The sequence below is a fragment of the Trichomycterus rosablanca genome, chromosome 7, assembly GCF_030014385.1.
Source record: "Trichomycterus rosablanca isolate fTriRos1 chromosome 7, fTriRos1.hap1, whole genome shotgun sequence".
Lineage (NCBI taxonomy): Eukaryota > Metazoa > Chordata > Actinopteri > Siluriformes > Trichomycteridae > Trichomycterus > Trichomycterus rosablanca.
Window position 1 is genome coordinate 38109408 of NC_085994.1, and position 19561 is coordinate 38128968.

The 19561-nt window shown below is 39.3% G+C and overlaps 2 protein-coding genes across 3 annotated transcripts; one reads left to right on the forward strand and one right to left on the reverse strand.

The window, feature by feature from the left end:
- Positions 1-840: 840 nt before the first annotated feature.
- myl7 (myosin, light chain 7, regulatory) lies at positions 841-2886 on the reverse strand. Its single transcript, XM_062999406.1, has 6 exons — positions 2800-2886; positions 2637-2712; positions 2131-2235; positions 1459-1537; positions 1325-1373; positions 841-945 (listed from the first exon to the last, which is right to left on the reverse strand). Exons 1-6 carry the CDS (start codon positions 2833-2835, stop codon positions 841-843), a joined length of 450 nt encoding a protein of 149 aa, XP_062855476.1. The 5' UTR covers positions 2836-2886.
- Positions 2887-5181: 2295 nt separating this feature from the next.
- Positions 5182-17562, forward strand: gck (glucokinase (hexokinase 4)). 2 transcript variants are annotated; one of them, XM_062999403.1, is made up of 10 exons: positions 5182-5584; positions 9117-9279; positions 10689-10843; positions 10939-11058; positions 11525-11620; positions 12255-12354; positions 12512-12695; positions 15409-15564; positions 15662-15895; positions 16937-17562. In XM_062999403.1, the coding sequence occupies exons 1-10, from the start codon at positions 5477-5479 to the stop codon at positions 17082-17084; spliced, it is 1464 nt and encodes a 487-aa protein (XP_062855473.1). In that variant the 5' UTR covers positions 5182-5476; the 3' UTR covers positions 17085-17562. The 2 variants fall into 2 exon arrangements, with proteins under 2 accessions (XP_062855473.1, XP_062855474.1); XM_062999404.1 differs by lacking the exon at positions 5182-5584 and adding an exon at positions 8911-9009.
- The last annotated feature ends 1999 nt before the right edge of the window (positions 17563-19561 follow it).

Below are 19561 nucleotides of genomic sequence, written 5' to 3' on the forward strand. Positions count from 1 at the left end.
TGTTCTCCCAATGTCTGTGTGAGTTTCCTTCTGGAGCTCTGGTTTCCTCACACTGGAGATACAAAATTGTCCGTGAGTGTGTTCGATATAACCTTGTGAACTGATGAATCTTGTGTAACCAGTAACTACCTGTCCTGTCATGAATGTAACCAAAGTTTTAAAACATGACTTTAAAATCCTAATCAATAAATACAAATAAATATTTTAAAAATAGTCTTGCGATTTTATTAAGTTCTCTCGTCGAGTTTCTTGTTGGCAGCAAGTCCTAGCTTTGTATTTTCATGAATAGTTGCCAATATTTTGCCTCGAATGCTATCAGCAAAGGCAAACAGCACCATTATTCACTATTACATTCTGTACAGAAATTCCTTTCGATTGCTACATCAAGTGAACATTTTATGCCTCCAAATAAGTCTGAGATTTATTGTTTACTGCATGTAATGTGTTGTCCATACTCGTTACACACAACACACAACATCTAATGGTTTTTTGTAGCCATGACTGCTTAAAAAATCCATGGTCACAACAAGAGGACATTATTTACCTCACAAGTGATTTCCTGAGTGTTTTGGAATCCATTCTACATGGAACATAGTGTGTAACTACACAGTTAATAGTGCACTATTTATACATACTATATAGTACACTAGTGGACACAGTGTCATTGATGCAAAGCACACTAAACATACCAGCAATAGTAACATTCCCCTGTTGACAAACTGCTAAACATGAGCGAGTGTGTGATTGTGTAAATTAAAAGCCAGGCCCATGAACTGCTTCACAATTTATTTTCATAATTCATTTATTACATAATAAGAATAGACATCTGTTTTTCTTTTTTTATGACTCCTCTTTTTCATCTCCATGTGTGATTATGTAACAAAGAGATTTGTAGTCAATGTTTCCAGCAACGTCGATTGGAGCCAAAGCAAATGCCTGCTCCACCTGAAAAACAGAAAAAACAAATATGATTATGACTATATGACTATAGAATTTTGGCTCTAGTGGTTATAGGGTAAACTACAGCAGCAGATCAGACCTTTCAATAAAACCATAAGTTTTAGTAAGGGAGTCTACCATATTTTCATTTGTAATTAGTAAGAATAGGGGTGGAGTAAAGGGCTCTTGTGGTCCATCAATAACATGAGCAGGAGGAACACCTTCTCAGCCTTCCACCCTTTTCCCTAAAGAACTCTCATCCCTCTCTGCACACACCCAAACTATCTCATTCTTGCCCTCCAAGAAATAAATGTATATATGATGGCTGATTACTGCTTTTAGTATAACTGCATTTAGTGCCAGACATTTTTAGTCAAACACAAACCTCGTCGGCTGTGAACTTATCCGCCTGGTTCATCAGAAGCCTTTTGAACCTGAATTAAGGAACACAACACGTTTAAAAACTCAAGATATTTCATAATTGACACTTGCAAATAAAATAAGTCCAAGCACACTCACTCATCCTTCTTGACAAAGCCGGTGCTATCGGGGTCGAACAGTTTAAACGCATTTAGGATAGTCTCTTCTGGGTCAGTTCCTGAGAGGAGAAATAATGCAATACTGCATTAATGTAATGAATTACTATACACTATATGATGGTCAGTATGTGAACACACACTAGTTGTTTTTTTACTATTAGATGACAGTTACAAACCACGGACTGTGAGGGCTAATACAGTATCTTTAATTTTAAGGTCACTTAAAGCCACCACATCTGTGTGATCTGCAGCTTTCTATCTATCTATCTATCTATCTATCTATCTATCTATCTATCTATCTATCTATCTATCTATCTATCTATCTATCTATCTATCTATCTATCTATCTATCTATCTATCTATCTATCTATCTATCTATCTATCTATCTAATCTATCTAGCTAGCTAGCTATTGTAAAATATAATAAAGCTGAATGTTCCCGGAGAAACATAAAGTTTACTGTGCTATACTGTATACATGAGCTCATGGATGCCCACGATTGGCTAGTGTTGCTTTAATCAACAAGAGAGACAGTAATGCCGTGCCTCCCATCCTAACAGCACCAACACAATTGCATAATAGCTTGGACATTTACGCCACTTGAAAGCGCCTTTTGTTTTCAAGTGCTAAATGACAGATTTAGTTTTCATACCATTGAGTTTTTCTCCAAAAAGGGCAAGAAAGACAGTGAAGTTGATGGGGCCTTTTCCCTCAGCCAGCATGGCCTCTAGTTCCTCATCACTCACGTTCAGTTTCCCTTTAACAGATAATGGAGGAAGAAAAAGAAAGTAAGATATTAAGTTAAGCAGGCAGTTTATTAGTTACTGGAACACAATATTTGATAAATATGAATATTTGATGATTATTTTTAAATAATGTATCTCTGAGCCATTATGTCATGAAGTTGCTGCCTAGTCAAGACCTCAACAAAAGTCGTCGAGAAACACAGAGAATAATGTGACACTATAGTAATAATGTGTACACAATAGTACATTCTGTGATAATTCACTGCTGACTGGTGTAAAGAAAACACTAGCGACTTCACCAGTTCAGGAACAGCAGGTGCTAGTCTGCAGCTCTCCTTGGCCAGCAAGGGGCAGTGCAAACAGCATAGGAATTGTAGTGGGAGAGAAAGAGAGAGATCAACTGTACTCATACCTAACTGTGCATAAGTTTCTTTCAGGTCAGATTTCTTAATCACGCCATCTCTGTCCTGATCGATGCAGCCAAACGCCTGCAAATCAACAGATTTGTATCTGATTTATATGATTTGTACTGAGTAATTACAAGATTTGTCTACTTGACTGATATTTACTGTCACCTCTTTGAACTCCTGAATCTGTGATTGCTCAAACATGGAGAAGACGTTGGAGGAGGCACGCTGGGCGTTCTTCCTTTTCGAAGCTGCTTTCTTACTTGCCTGGTAAATGAGACAGAGAATAATAATTTTTAAAGATTTTTTAGAGTTTTATTTATTGTAACATCTGAGCAGAACTGTCATAGTGTACACTTAATAACAAATATGCACATGGTAAGACTTCTTTTGGCCAAAGGTAATACATGATTGAAGAACATTGAATATTTTACATGTCTAGTTGACAGGCAGACTTTATTTATTGTACAATACACACATGTTCCTTAAACATTATCTGATGTGCTACATGGTGTGTAATTGTACCATTATTAGTGCACTTTTGTTATAGTTATTTGCTGCATTAGTAAAAAAAAAATACTAAACTAAGAAGTAAACTAAATAGGTAGAGTAATACTAAACTAATTAGATATAAGATCTGGCAACCTTAACAGAACAAAGTGGTTTATGGAAAATGACGAACTGAATAATCTGTAGATAACATTAATAGTAAAAGTATTTCAGATCTTCATATCACTACATATCTTATATCTTATTAATATTTTGGTCCTCCCTAGTTTATGCAAATCCTCGTAAAAATCTATCAAAATCAATTTGGTTTCCAGTGCTTATAGTCTAGTATTAACATGTAAAATTATGCAAAATTATAATGCCAATATGCTAAAAGAATAAGGATTAGATTGGTGGAAGCAGTCGATTAATTTAATTTTTTAGCTGGGTAGCCAGGTTCGAATCTGTGGTGGTCGGCTAGCATAATAGATTGCTACGCCACCTGAGCTCTCACATCCAGTTAATTCAAGTTTTATCAGTTGATGCTGGTTACATAATTTTTTATACATATTTGTTACGTATTTCTTACTTATTGATGATGCTTCAGCTCAAATTTCAACATTTTTGTTTGTTTTTCAATTAATAAACTCTGTTAATACCTGCGATGGATTCATTGACACCACCACACTTGGTAAATCAGTGAATAAAATAAATTAATTGCCTCATTTCTCAGATTTGGACCAAATCTTTGATATTATCATTAAAAAGGTCACAAAACAAAGTAAAAATTCAGGATACTCACCATGCTGCTGACTGCTTTTACCCGTACTGAGTGAGGGGGACTGTGACCGGGTCAGTGGAAGCAATGATTAGGGCTTTATGTGGCTCACCTTATCACATAGTTCTTTATAAAAAGAACACCACACCTCTATCAGTCCCCTAAAAGGACACAGAGAGGGTCCTAAACCAGGAGCACTGATAAGAGCCTAAGTAGCCAAATTCCTGAGGCCAGACAGAGCGAGAAAATCTCATTTAAATGACATAAGAAGGACAAAAGCATTGTCTAATATTTAGTTTGAGTATCATAGTGTGTATAGGATTATTAAATGTGGTGTCAATTTTGGTCAGCATTAGGTTAAGGCATTTCACACCGTCTTCATCCTCAGTCTGGACGAATCAGAAATCGTCCACATCCTTTCATCTTTATGTAAGTATGTGGACATCTGACCATGGACCGTGAGCTTATTGGACATTCCATTGCAGAACTAAAGGCATTAATTCCATTTGGAATGTGTTTGTGGAATTTGCACCAACATTGCACAAACATTTGTTAGGTCAGGCAATGATGTTGGACAAAAAGGCCTGGATGCAATCAGTGGTCCTAAAACATAATGCATAATGTCAGCACTAATTTACTAGCAAGCCTGACATTCCTGGCAGATTTTAATGAAGCATTTAGTTAAAAAAAAAAAAACAGTTCCCACCTCATCGTCTTGCCTTGGTTGGTCAGGTGAATCTGACCTTGTTTCTTCATCAACTTGTTATGCATTTAGTATCATCAGCGTCTTCTGACAAGAAAAATGCCAAGCTATTGTTTAATAAAATTGTAAAAAAAAGGAGGCAGGAACACACACCACTGATGCCCCATTCAAAGATTTAAAGGTCAGTCCACTGTTTTTTGCCACATTCATTCAGAACTAAAACCAAAAGCCTTTTGTTGAGCTCTCATTCACTCCTTTACTGTTTTTTTGGCAATCTTGCCCCATTTAGCAAATCCAGCCATCACTTTAGCCCAGGCCAGGCTAAGTACCCAACTTCAAGACGCACCCGGGCCAACAGAGTTGGCAAGGAAACACTTGAGTGGCCTGGTCTATGACGCCTTCATTGAAATTCGTAGAAAAGGGTACTTTGGGGTTGCCTTAGTTTCCGTCAGGAGAATTTGTAAGTGAAACCTTGTGACTGAAAAAGTTTTAGTGATACTGAGCAAAGAGCGCAGCAGTTCTAGTAGGTTTACATCGAGGATTACTTTAAATAATTCCTTTTATTATTATTATTATTATTAGTAGTAGTAGTATTATATGGTTTTAGATATATGGGTTAGATCAGAAAAGACAGTACATTATAAGGAATCAGAGGTTAAAAATCCCACCCCTCTGGATACTGGCTATTACACACATGCTGGATTTTAACACCAACAACATAAAGCAGCAAGATAAAGCTTTAGAGAAGATGTAAGTAAGAGATGCATCTGCAAGCGCTGAACCACGTGTCAAGAGTAAAAATGTATCAGCAAGATTCAGTTAGAGCCAAATCACAGAACAGAGATTCAAACATCTAAATCTGAAGAACACAACTAATGAGGAGTCATTCTGAGAAAGAAAACAAGTCATCTGAATTAAATTGGAAAAGGTTTGTACCCATGACTGGTGGGAGATGTAAGATGGATCTTCACATCATGAAGAAGGTAAATAAGTTTCTCTCTCATAATCCTAAATATTCTCACTGAATCAAATATTTTCCTAATTTTAATAGCCCTGATTAACTCAGTGGGTAGCCAATTGAGTGATCAGCATGATGCATCGAGAAATGCAACCTGAAACTGTAGAAGTGGAGTTTTTAATTAAAAGAGCATAATTTATTCAGACAGTGGGCTTGTCTTTGGTAAATAAAGCTTTTATTCCTATTCTGAGTGGGCAAAGTGTATTAGCTAAGTATTCAGAGGGTCAGTAATCTTGGATGGTCAGCAGCCACTTAATGCAGAGTTTTCCCGGTCCTGTTCATGAGTAATTCCTGAATTGCACAGTTTTGTAGTTTCCCTAAACTAGCACACACAGATCAATATGTTCTCAAACATAAAACTGTTCATTACCTGAATCCTCAGCCAGAGTTTTGCAAGAACTTACAGTTTGACAGCATTACTGACAGTTCTAGGAATGGTTGAGGGGGTAAAGGGGTTTGAAGTGCACCTATAATAACAAACATGAACCATCGTACACACTCTACATTAGGCTGAATTTGAAAAGACAAAGACAAAAGATTTTGTGTGGTTGTTATCATGTCATCATACACAAGCTTATGGTTACACTTTTGCACTTTTACACAATTTGCATAAAATAATAACAATCAAGAAAGTGATAGCATTGTACTTTAATGAAAAACTGAATAAAATAAAATATATAAATAATATAATAAAATAAAGTGTTATCAAAATAACTTAAGTTAGCGTAAAAGGTTTGTAAGGAAAAGACAACAAAATGACCTGGCTATAGTTATACAGGATCAGATTTGAAACCAGAATGAGCAGTGGGGCTGCTCCTGTTCCAAAACAGTCTTTATCTTCTTAAAAGCCTTTCAACAAGATTTTGGAGTGTGTCTGTGTATTTCTGCTCAGGCAGTCTAAAGAGGTTGCAGTCGTAGAACTTTGTGCAGACTACAGGAATCCCACACCAAACTGGACTTTGCTGTGTGTTCAGGAACACAGTCATGTTTGAAGATGAACGGGCCTTTCTTAATCTGTTGCCATATAGTTGGAACATATTATTTGCAATGGTTTATGGCTGAAACACTGAATTATTAGGAGGTGTGTCCACATACTTTTGGCCATGTAGTGTATTCAATTTAAATAGCAGGAGAATGTATTTACTTCCATTGATCAGTGATTGTAAAGTATCTACAATTAGAAAAAACAGAAAGCTACTTGTAAAAATCACAAAGAGCTTTAGATTTGTAATATGCAGTGTTGGAAAGAAGTACAGACCTTTGTCTGGTTGGATTTATTAGCACAGCATGAATGCTCAGGGAAAGAGTGCAGATCTAAAATTAGCTTATGTCAACTAGCACAATGACCCAATGCTGATGTAACTTATATGAAATTAAGTATTTAATTTACCAACAGAATTGCATACAGGTCATGACATTATGGTCATGTTTGATTTAGAGTGGATTTAACCCACAGTTAGTTTGTTGAACTAATTTTAGCTCAGTTAGTGACCATGACCTTGCTATTTTTAGCATGTAAAGTTCAGAGCAGATCGTTATATGTTATCACTGCCCCCCTCACCAACCAAATCTGATAAGCTCTTCTGATAAGCTCTAAAAAGCTCTGTTTGACCTGTTTGGACACTTAAAGATGCCATATTTTTCTTTCTTTCTTTCTTTCTTTCTTTCTTTCTTTCTTTCTTTCTTTCTTTCTTTCTTTCTTTCTTTCTTTCTTTCTTTCTTTCTTTCTTTCTTTCTTTCTTTCTTTCTTTCTTTCTTTCTTTCTTTCTTTCTTTCTTTCTTTCTTTCACCATGTCAGTATCACTGTAGTGCTGAGAATGATCCACCACCCAAATAATACCTGCTCTGTGGTGGTCCTGTGGGGGTCCTGACCATTGAAGAACAGGGTGAAAGCAGGTTAAAAAAGTATTTAGAGAAACAGATGGACTACAGTCAGTAATTGTAGAACTACAAAGTGCTTCTGTATGGTAAGTGGAGCTGATATAATGGACAGTGAGTGTAGAAACAAGGAGGTGGTCATAATGTTATGGCTGATCAGTGTATATATATATATATATATATGTAAAAGCATTTGGTTGCAGTCATTAGGTTATTAAGGGTGTATTTACTTTTTACACGGATACTCTGGGTGCTGAATAACTTTTCTTCCATAAATAAATAAAACTGATTAACTAAATGTGTTTTTTACTTATTATTCAGTCATTGTCTCTTTTACCACTGCTCAATCCTGGTCAAGGTCGCAGTGAGACATTGGGCAATAAGCAAGAAACACCCCAGATAGGTTGCCAGTTTATCACAGGGTAAAACACACACACACTCACACATTCACACGCATGGCCTTTTTTAGTAGCTCAGGTTGGCCTCACTGCATGTCTTTGGTCTTTGAGAGAGAACTGGATCATCCAGAGGAGACCCACGTGGACACAGGGTGAACATTCATTCATTCATTCATTCTCTTAACCGCTTATCCGATTAGGGTTGTGTGTGTGTGTTTGTGTATATGTGTGTGTGTGTGTGTGTGGAGGGGGGTGCTGGAGCCTATCCCAGCTTTTCAATGGGCGCAAGGCACACAATAACACCCAGGATGGGGCGCCAGTCCATCGCAGGGCAGACACACACAACTACACATACACACACCCATTCACCTATATGGCAATCCAGTGTCTCCAATTAACTTAACTGCATGTTTTTGGACTGTGGGAGGAAACCAGAGCTGACACAGGGTGAACATGTAAACTCCACACAGAAAGGACCTTGGGTGCCTGGCAGGGGAATCAAACCCAGGACCTTCTTGCTGTGAGATGACACCTTGCCACTTGTGTTGTACAGTAGTTTTACTGATGGAAAATATCTTTGTAATGTTTTTGTTTAATCATCTGAAATCATTAAGTGAAACAAACATGCAACAACTGAGACACTTAGAAAGGGGGCAAATACTAATTGACTGCACTGTATATGCACTTTCCATCACATATCATTTACTTAGGGCAGTAGTTTCTAGAAGAGGTGTCTACATAGTTTTGGCCATGTAGAGCAGAAACAGATCAGACAAATCACTGCCAGTGAAATAAAGTCTTCACATTGCATCAGAGTTTGAGGTCATTTCCAGCACTGCTTCATCTGCCCGGTGCGATGGATCAGGTGGTGTGTTCTTGTGTGGGTGGGTGGGTTGTGTTTACACAGTGCACTAAGCGCCTGGACCGCCCATCTTTCATGGGACATAAAAAGAGCAGAGCATCTGTCTGACCCTCAGATACGCTTTCACGCTCGTTAAACAACCCAGACGTTTACCAAGAAGCTTTTGCAAAGATGCCGTGCATCACCGTCGCCCAAATGCAGAGACTCAGAGTGCCCAACTCGTACAAAACCGTGCTGGAGAAAGTTCTCATGGTAAGAACAGGCACAGATCAGGATGACCAGTGTTATGGTGGTCCGTCAGGTCATTATGAATCTATATAGATCTTATGGAAATGTCTGTAAATGTTTTTCCTCTGCAGGTGGATCAAATCCTGTCTGAGTTCGAGCTGAGTAAAGAAGAGCTGAAGGAGGTGATGGGGCGGATGCAGAGAGAGATGCACAGGGGGCTTCGGGTTGAAACCCACAACGAGGCCAGTGTTAAAATGCTGCCCACGTATGTCTGCTCCACTCCAGAAGGTTCCGGTGAGTCTGATTCTATACTGTTTATTAAACACTTTATCTTGGTCAGGGAAACACTGCTCACAAAGCAGGAATACTCTGCATGAGTCGCCAATCCATCGCATGGCTTTGTCTATCTTCCATCCTCAGACATGGCAATCATGTCTGTGCAGACACATGGATGGCCGATAGCACTGCTAAGATTTGAACCCAGGTTTTAACAGTGGAAGGCTTCCGAATCAGACCGTTCCACCACTTGAGTGCCTTAGGAAAGAAATGTCACGACAGAGTCAAAAACAAAAGGGACATGTACTGTATACCAACCAGTCTTAATGTTTCAATCATTTCTGCAACTGTTCTTCCTTTCTGTGACTAAATAATAGAAACACTTTCTTATTCCCAGAAACAAGTTTCAAGTTTCTTGTTTTTAATTATATGCTGAATTAAAAATGTATATAGAGCAAACTTTGGCCATTAGAGTGATGTTGTAAAATGCTCTACAATGTTATTTACCTTTGCTGCATGGCTTTCTAATTACATGTTATCGGTTAGATTAAATTCAGCTGGTGGCTAATTTGTGTCAATATAAATAGGACCAGTTTGACAGCACCCATTGCATTTTATCCAACGACATAAAACGTTGTATTGTTACCAAGATCAGGAGAAAAAAACCTGTGCAGAAAACTGGTCTGGGTGGTCAGATGTAATTCAACAATCACCAAAATCAGGTCTGTCATAAAGAAAAAGTTTACATAGTCTACAAAGTCTATATTGCTGCAAAGTTGGATAGTAATAATTCCATTTTATTGCATTAACTTCCATGTTTTAAAATAGCTTTATCCTGGTCAGGGTTGAAACGAGCCAGTTTTCTTTAAAATCATGGAGCACAATGCAGTAACATTGCAGGACAAGAACCAAACCATCACAATGAGTGATTCTATTGTGTCTGTATGTAGACACCAGACCTCGTAATGACACTGCTGGGGATACAAACCCTTGATCCCAGCAGTAGTGAGCAGGCACAATTTACCACTGTGCCACTCAAGTACCCACTGCAGATCATTTATTTTATACTGAAGTTTTAATGCACCTGTCAGTAATGAGTGTAAATAAAAGACCTGAACTTAATCATTTGGAGGGGTGTCCACTTACCTTTGGCCAAATTGTCACTTACCTTTGGCCAAATATTGTTTTCAGTGATGTAGAAGATGTATTTTCTAAGTATATCTTTATTTATACATTGTTGAAAATGAATAGGTTGGAAAGCTTAATGTGAGATATTTATTCTAATCATATTAGAGGTTCAGTAATAACACTAATGTGAATACTATGGCTAAAGAAATCAGAACAAGATGGGTAGCTAAAATGAATTTTACCAGTCATAATCCCATTAAGCTATTTTCAAATCAGCGTGGTAATGTGATCACTTCCAGAGGTGGGAGACTTCTTGGCTTTGGACCTCGGTGGCACCAATTTCCGTGTGATGTTGGTGATGGTAGGTGAGGATGAGGAGAGAGGTTGGAAGGTGGAGACCAAACACCACATGTACTCCATTCCCGAGGATGCCATGACTGGCACTGCCGAAATGGTAAAAACTTTCAGTGTACAGTTCAAGTTCTCTGGTCCTGATGGTTTTTTTCACAGCGCTCAACTCACTGAATATCTGTTTGTTTTTGTTCACAGCTCTTTGACTACATTGCGGAGTGCATATCTGACTTTTTGGATAAACATCACATTAAACATAAGAAGCTCCCTTTGGGCTTCACCTTCTCGTTTCCGGTCCGCCATGAGGATTTAGATAAGGTCAGTTACCACTCTTTAGCTTCAGCTTTAATCAATTAAATTCACTGACAAAAAAATTAGGAACCCATGCCACAAAGATAATTATAATAATTGCTGCATGTATATTTGTAAACCAGTTAATTGTAAGGGACCTGGGTTGCCTAGTGGGTAGAGCTTTGGGTTTGAATCCTGAGGCCCCTGCCCTTACCCCTCCTACATACAATGGCTGACCCTGATCTCTGATCCACAATTTTTAAATGCATTTCACCTTCCCTAGATTGTCATTTTTTAAAATCTACAATTAACTTTTCAAATAACTCAAATTCATTAATGTTTTTTGGAGAAGGGAGTGTGTGTTCCAGCTATTCAGTCCCAAAATAGAAACTGTTAGAGAAGTCATCAAAATCTCAATACACCTGACTTTAACTGAATAATTCCATACATTTCCATACAATTCTGTAAGATTCTGTATATATTTTTGTTTTAGGGAATCCTGCTGAATTGGACTAAAGGCTTCAAGGCGTCTGGTGCTGAAGGAAACAACATTGTTGGTCTGCTCAGAGACGCTATCAAGAGAAGAGGGGTCAGTATGCACCAGTTACCTTCAGTTTATCACAGATAGTTTAGATTTATTGTCATTTTACTGTCATCATTCTGTTGGACAATTTTCTACCATATTCTCTGGACGGGGCGGCACGATGTTCGTGTCCAGCTCTGGCCCCCCACCACCCCCTGGCATAGCCAATCATGTCTGTGTAGATGCCTGACCATTTAAAGAGATCTAGTGGTCTAATCTCAGCAGTAGTAGGCCAGCATAGTTTACCACTGCCCCATCGGAGTGACCAAGCAAATTAATTAAATTAATTAAATGTGGTATATTATATTGATATGCATAGAACTACACACATATAAAGTATTTTAACAGAGTGGCAGCTTGGCAGTGGACTAGCAAGCAGAAAGTTGCTGGTTTAAGCCTCATCACTGCCAAATTGCCACCACTGGGTGCTTGAGTAAGACCATGCACCCTCATGACCCATGAACCCACAAAAGTCGAATGCTGTAACTGCAAATTTCATATATAAGGATTTATATTCATGTTGGCAAATCAGTTAGACCACATACATTTGGCCATAGTGTGTACTTGCAATACATCAAATATAATAATAGATATATATAATAGATATTTTGAATGATAGATTTACTTAACATTTGTGTAGGACTTTGAGATGGACGTGGTTGCGATGGTGAATGACACCGTTGCCACAATGATCTCTTGTTACTATGAGGACCGGAGCTGTGAGGTTGGCATGATAGTGGGTAAGAAGCAAACACACACCCTTTATTGCACACCCATAAACCTGATGATCATAAAATGGAAATAAATGTGATATTGCCTCAATTAAAGAAGGAAATGTTGAGTCATGAGGCTGTCATGACCTTAATGTGGTTCTTTCTGCCTCTCTCACTAATCCAGGTACTGGTTGTAATGTGTGCTACATGGAGGAGATGCACATGGTGGAACTGGTGGAGGGGGAGGAGGGCAGGATGTGTGTAAACACTGAATGGGGGGCGTTCGGTGATAACGGAGAGCTGGAAGACTTTCGTCTGGAATACGACCGTGTGGTGGACGAGTCATCGCTGAACCCAGGACATCAGCTGTAAGTCACAAAACTAACAACAAATATAACACCAACCAATCAAAATAAAGATTTACACAATTCAACAAGTCAAAAAATACCCCTCCTGGTCTTTACTCACCCTGTAGACATCTGCCTAACCATCAGTGAGAGATGGATAGATAAATAAATTAAAGTAAGGATGGACGGAAACATACATAGATAGATGGGTAGGTGGATAAATAAATAGAAGTGCTTATAAAAGATAAAAGATGGATAGATAATGGATGGGTGGGTGGACAGACAGACAAACCGATGGGTAAATGGGCAGCTGGATGGATAAATTGGTGTATGTTGTTTTTTTTACTCACTCTGTAGGCAGGTATAATATGCAGGTGCATTAATAGATGGGTGTGGTGGGTACATAGATGGACATAGACATAGATATACTGTATATAAATGGATGGATGGACAGATAGGTAAATGGATGACTGGACAAAAGTTAGATGTAGGGTTTGGGGTCATGTGTGTATGTAAGCTGGGGTGGATGGATGGATGGATGGACGGACGGACAGATGGATAGATGGATGGTTTGAGTGAATGAATGGATATATGCATGGATATATGGATGGATGGATGGATAAATGGATGAATGGATGGGTGGGTGGTTTGGGTGGATGAATAGATAGATGGATGGGTGGATGGATGAATGGGTGATTGGTTAGGGTGGATGGATGGATAGACGGATGGATGGATGAGTGGTTTGGGTGGGTGGATGGATGGATGAGTTGTTTGTGTGGATGGATGGATAGATGGATGGAAGGATCGATCGATTAATGGATGGATGAATGGGTGGGTGGTTAGGGTGGATGGATATATGGATGGGTGGATGAATGGGTGGGTGGTTAGGGTGGATGGATATATGGATGGGTGGATGGATGAATGGGTGGGTGGTTAGGGTGGATGAATGGATAGGTAAATTGAAGCATGGATGAATGTAAAGATATATGTATAGATAAAGTAGATAGTAGTTAAGTAGGTAAGCAGATAAATAGATGGATAAATTGATGGATGTTTGGATATGGATTTTGAATAATTGATGGTCAATGGATAAACGACTAGATAGATTTGGTTGGATGAACATGTACTTTATTGATGCTGTGTAGATTATTAGTTTGTTATTGCAGACACTGCGCAGAGCAGAATAAATAGCTGTACATTAGTAGCAAGTTAATCAGTTTACAGCCTCAGTGACGTCGATACATGCCACAGTTACCTACATCACCACCCACCTGCCTTCCTGTCTACATACTGCCCCTAAAAACCACCCCATTTTCCGGAAACACCGCAGCTCTGACGCCAGCACCCATACTGTTAGGAAAATCAGCTTGTTTTCATGAAGAGTAACGAGTGTAGAATTCCCACAGTTACTGTATGTGTGTGTAATGGGTTAGACTGAGACTCTCCTCCGTTCTCCAGGTGATCGTGTTGTTTTTCTGAATGCACCGGGGCCATGTCAGGGCAGCACCATGGACCAGAAGATTAATGACTACCGCGGCAGATCATTAGCAATGCGGCAGGCTTAATGGCTGTTTACAGTGCAGACTTTAAATCACCTGTCTTATTAACCCATGCAAAGATAAAAGGGATCAAATTTAACTCTGCGTAAGGAAATGTCACTTTTTACAGCTTCATTTAACCTGGGCAGGTTTACAATGTGAGCCGGTGCTCTACGTTATATCGGCTCTGCTGTCTATTAGTCTGTTATGTTTGATAATATAATTGGGTATGTATGGGACTATGGGTTTCATGGAATACAGGGCACATAGAACATAGATCACAGTGAATATAGGGCACTGTAAGGGCAGAGTGTGGGGATCACTGGGAATAGGGAACAGAGAACCTAGGAAACATTGGGCCTTGTAAACACTGGATCGTGTGAAAACAACTCAAACAGCTTAGGTAACAACCCTCAGAATAAAGGACTGTAAAAATATAGGAGCATAAGAACCATAGGACATTGAGAATTCAAGACCTTGGAAACATAGGAATCTGGGGGGTTTCCGAAACTTACCCAAGTAGTGTTTTTAGTTCCTAGACTTCGTCATCTTTGATATTTTGACTAAGCGATTGCTAACTGAATTGCTGTAGGATTGCTAGGACCACCTCATATTGCAAATTAACCAGTAAACGTGAGGCACTTGAATGCTACACGAATGAAAAATGATAAATCGATAAACACAAATGATTTTCCATGCTGTGACTTAAGGCTTTACATATAACACTAAAATATAAAACATTGGGAATTTTAGGTGACTAGGACCCAGAAGAACATGACCCTTGGAACGTGAGTGTTTGGAAACATAGGACACTGGGAACATGAGCTACTAGAAATATAGGTTCTAGAAGAATAATATTTGGAAACATAGGACACTGGGAACATGAGCTATTAGAAATATAGGTTCTAGAAGAATAATACACCAAGAAGACAGAGCTTTAGAAATATAAGGCTATTTAAACAAAGGACAATGGAACCTTAAGATCCTGAAAATATGAAGCAATAAAACACATGACCCTGGGAACATAGGATTGGAAGCATAGTATATCAGTCAATGCTTATTTTCTGAGCTTCATTCTGTCCTTCCATTCTGTCTCTGGGCATGTGGTGCTTCACAACTCATACAGAAGTACAAGCTCTTATTTATTCAAAACCTCATGGTACATCTAACAGAAATTTGCTCCCATCTCTCCTTAGATATGAGAAACTGATCAGTGGGAAGTACATGGGTGAACTGGTACGGCTGGTGTTGATGAAGCTGGTGAATGAAGACCTGCTCTTTAACGGTGAAGCATCAGAAACACTAAAAACACGTGGAAGCTTTGAGACTCGCTTCGTATCCCAGATTGAGAGGTTGGTCATAACCAAGCCCCATAAAACACCTAACTACAGATACTATCCAAAAAGGTAATGTTAGCATAAATAACAAAACGATATTTCTCCTCTGCAGTGACACGGGTGACAGGAAGCAGATTTACAACATCCTGAGCTCGCTGGGTGTCCTGCCCTCTGAGCTGGACTGTGATATTGTGCGTCTGGCATGTGAGAGCGTGTCCACTCGTGCCGCGCACATGTGTGGGGCAGGACTGGCTGGTGTAGTCAATCTCATGAGAGAGCGCCGCTGCCTGGACGAGTGGAAGATTACAGTGGGAGTGGACGGCTCCGTCTACAAACTCCACCCACGGTAGGAAGGGCTGGAAACACCAACCATGTTCAAAACCACATAAAACTGAACCGAACAGTATGTTTGATTACTGGAGCAACATACTGAGTAGCAATTAGGAATTAATACACTGGAAACATAGGACACTGGAGGCATAGAGCCTTGAGAACACAGGGACCTGTGAGCATAGGGTACAAAAAAAATATGATGATGGACAACAGACCTCTAAATATACATTTACAGTTTTTAGCAAACACCTTTATTCAAATTGACTTACAATTGTACCCAGCTACAGCACAAGCAACTGAGGGTAAAGGTTAACTTGGTTGTGGGATTTTAGTCCAGTACCTTAACCACTGAGCTATCATATACATTTACATTTTCGGCATTTAGCGGACGCTCTTATCCAAAGCGACAAACATTAGTGTGACAGTATATATTGTCCAAGCAATTAAGGGTTAAGCCCAAGCCTTGATCAATTGCCCAACAGTGGCAACCTGGCAATGGTGGGGCTTGAACCAGTAACATTTCGATTACTAGTCAGATAACTGCCCATGACTAAACATACAGTAGGTACTCATGGGACTATGAAGACCTTGAAAACATATGGGCTTATTGGACTCAGTGTACATTCATTCATTCATTGTCTGTTTAACCACCACTTTCTCCTGGTCAGGGTGACAGTAGGTCTGTTAATTGGGCAGGAAACATCCCAGAGAGGTTGACAGTCCATCACGGGGCAAAATGTGTACAGTTCAGTAGAATCCAGTTAAAACTAGCAGAACAAAATAATTAATGAGCAACAATTTAGTTTTACATCAAACAATAGACTCGATTTACTTTGCTAAAGCCAGACGTACTTGTGTGTAAGTCTAGTGAGACTGGAATTCTGTGAAAGCCAATGAGAATCCAAGTTGTTTCATACATAAAATAAATACACCAAAGTTTTATGAGATTCAAAACAAATCCATCTGAAACAAGCACAATAAATACAATATATACTATAATTAAAATTAAGAAATCATCTAAACTGGTGTGGCTAATTCTTTATCTCATTTCCAGTTTCAAGGACCTGTTCCACAAGACCGTCAGGGAGCTGACTCCTAACGGTGACATCACCTTCATCCAGTCAGAGGAGGGAAGCGGACGAGGCGCTGCACTCATCTCTGCTGTGGCCTGCAAGATGGCTGCTCGTATCATAACGCCGTGATGGACGAGGTCGTGGACCGGTCTGTAAATCCTGTATATGTAGGTCCTGCTGAAGGGTCACTGCAACAATGCAGTGTGAGGGACGCTCATGTGGGCTGGCGGTAGAACGCTCTTACACAGGATGTGTGTTTGTTAATATGAATGTGGGGAGAACATGGAGTCAACAGATTTTGGAAACTGACTCAGTGGTTTATGTATATATACAATTGTTTATATCCAAGATGTGCAAAATGAATAATGATAATTGTTTGTGTGAATATTTTAACCATTTAACTTAATTTCTCATGTTTGTATTTTTCTAACAGTGTAGCTGTTCCTTTGGGTGTTCCACACCAGTTAAATGCTTTTATTTTATTTATACATGTATATGGTCTTTTTATTCTCTAATATTATAACTCAATGTAAAAATTATGATTCACAGTCGAGGAATTTACACTGATAAATTGTTTAACTCTTGTAAATAAAGGTAGTCTAATGTACATTGTGTTGTAAGTATTATTAACCACAATTTCCAGCAAAGCGGTAAATTATGCTATCCTATTACTGCTGGGATCCAGGGTTCAAATCCCCAGCGATGCTACTGGCTGGTCATGCATCTACATAAGTGGCTATGTCTGGGTAGATAAGGTGGCTGAGTAAAAGTCAAAAGTCAAAGTTTGCCTTATTGTCAGTACTGCAATATGTACAGGACATACAGAGGATTGAAATTACATTACTCTCAGACCCATGGTGCAACACAACATTAAATACACAAACATTAAACCTAAAATATATGGACATATAAAAATTGAATAAACACACTAAAGCGCACAAATATATTTACACAACTTAAAATATGAAAAATACAGGTTTTAAATATGAAAAATAAAGCTCCCGTTATTAACAACCAAGACAGTAAAGTGACAATGCAGATTAAGTCTTTGGGTATGACCAGTGCAATTATAACAGCAGTGCAAATTGGATGAGCTATTGACAGGTTAAAGTGATGAGTGCGCAGACATTAAACAGATCCTGGGGATGTAGGGTTCGGTATTGATGGGGGGTGAGGGTGGTAGGATCCTGAGATGTTTGTGCAGGATGCAAAGTTAGTGAATGCAGGGGGCAGAAGGGAGAGGGGGTGGCAAAACAGGAAGAGAGTTGAGCATCCTGACAGCCTGGTGGATGGAGCTGTCTCTCAGTCGGCTGGTTTTGGCCCGTAGACTCCGCAGTCTCCTTCCTGATGGCAGCAGACTGAAGAAAAATAAAGAATAAAATATACAATAAAATCAGTGTATGAATTTAATTCTACAGCCTGGTTTATTTGGTGTAATTGTGGTACAAAAATATTCTGCTTTGTTTTAATGTGCCTTAAATAATATGTGCATTAATTACAGTGCCACTGGTATGCACATAATTTAGACCACTAAATGGCAAAATATGTAGACAGCTTCTTGGACGTAACATTTCAAACCACAGACTAGTTAATAGACTGGTGGGTCACAGTGGAATCAACGCCACCAGCAAACACAATTATTCGTGGACACTATTGTTTACATTTAATGATTCTTTACCTTGTACAGTTTACAGATACAATTCTGTAGTATGCAGCCATAACGTTGTACAGTGTATCACAAAAGTGAGTACACCCCTCACATTTCTGCAAATATTTCATTATATCTTTTCATGGGACAACACTATAGACATGAAACTTGGATATAACTTAGAGTAGTCAGTGTACAGCTTGTATAGCAGTGTAGATTTACTGTCTTCTGAAAATAACTCAACACACAGCCATTAATGTCTAAATAGCTGGCAACATAAGTGAGTACACCCCACAGTGAACATGTCCAAATTGTGCCCAAATGTGTCGTTGTCCCTCCCTGGTGTCATGTGTCAAGGTCCCAGGTGTAAATGGGGAGCAGGGCTGTTAAATTTGGTGTTTTGGGTACAATTCTCTCATACTGGCCACTGGATATTCAACATGGCACCTCATGGCAAAGAACTCTCTGAGGATGTGAGAAATAGAATTGTTGCTCTCCACAAAGATGGCCTGGGCTATAAGAAGATTGCTAACACCCTGAAACTGAGCTACAGCATGGTGGCCAAGGTCATACAGCGGTTTTCCAGGACAGGTTCCACTCGGAACAGGCTTCGCCAGGGTCGACCAAAGAAGTTGAGTCCACGTGTTCGGCGTCATATCCAGAGGTTGGCTTTAAAAAATAGACACATGAGTGCTGCCAGCATTGCTGCAGAGGTTGAAGACGTGGGAGGTCAGCCTGTCAGTGCTCAGACCATACGCCGCACACTGCATCAACTCGGTCTGCATGGTCGTCATCCCAGAAGGAAGCTGACGCACAAGAAAACCCACAAACAGTTTGCTGAAGACAAGCAGTCCAAGAACATGGATTACTGGAATGCCCTGTGGTCTGACGAGACCAAGATAAACTTGTTTGGCTCAGATGGTGTCCAGCATGTGTGGCGGTGCCCTGGTGAGAAGTA

Coding starts and splice junctions, on each gene's coding strand:
- myl7 (XM_062999406.1), bottom strand. CDS start 2,835: ATGTTTGAGCAATCACAGATTCAGGAGTTCAAAGAG. Junction 2,713..2,799: donor AGATTCAGGAGTTCAAAGAG/GTGACAGTAAAT, acceptor GTTGATTTGCAG/GCGTTTGGCTGCATCGATCA. Junction 1,538..2,130: donor TTTTGGAGAAAAACTCAATG/GTATGAAAACTA, acceptor TTCTCCTCTCAG/GAACTGACCCAGAAGAGACT.
- gck (XM_062999403.1), top strand. CDS start 5,477: ATGAGGAGTCATTCTGAGAAAGAAAACAAGTCATCTGAATTAAATTGG. Junction 5,585..9,116: donor ATCTTCACATCATGAAGAAG/GTAAATAAGTTT, acceptor TTTCCTCTGCAG/GTGGATCAAATCCTGTCTGA. Junction 9,280..10,688: donor CTCCACTCCAGAAGGTTCCG/GTGAGTCTGATT, acceptor GATCACTTCCAG/AGGTGGGAGACTTCTTGGCT.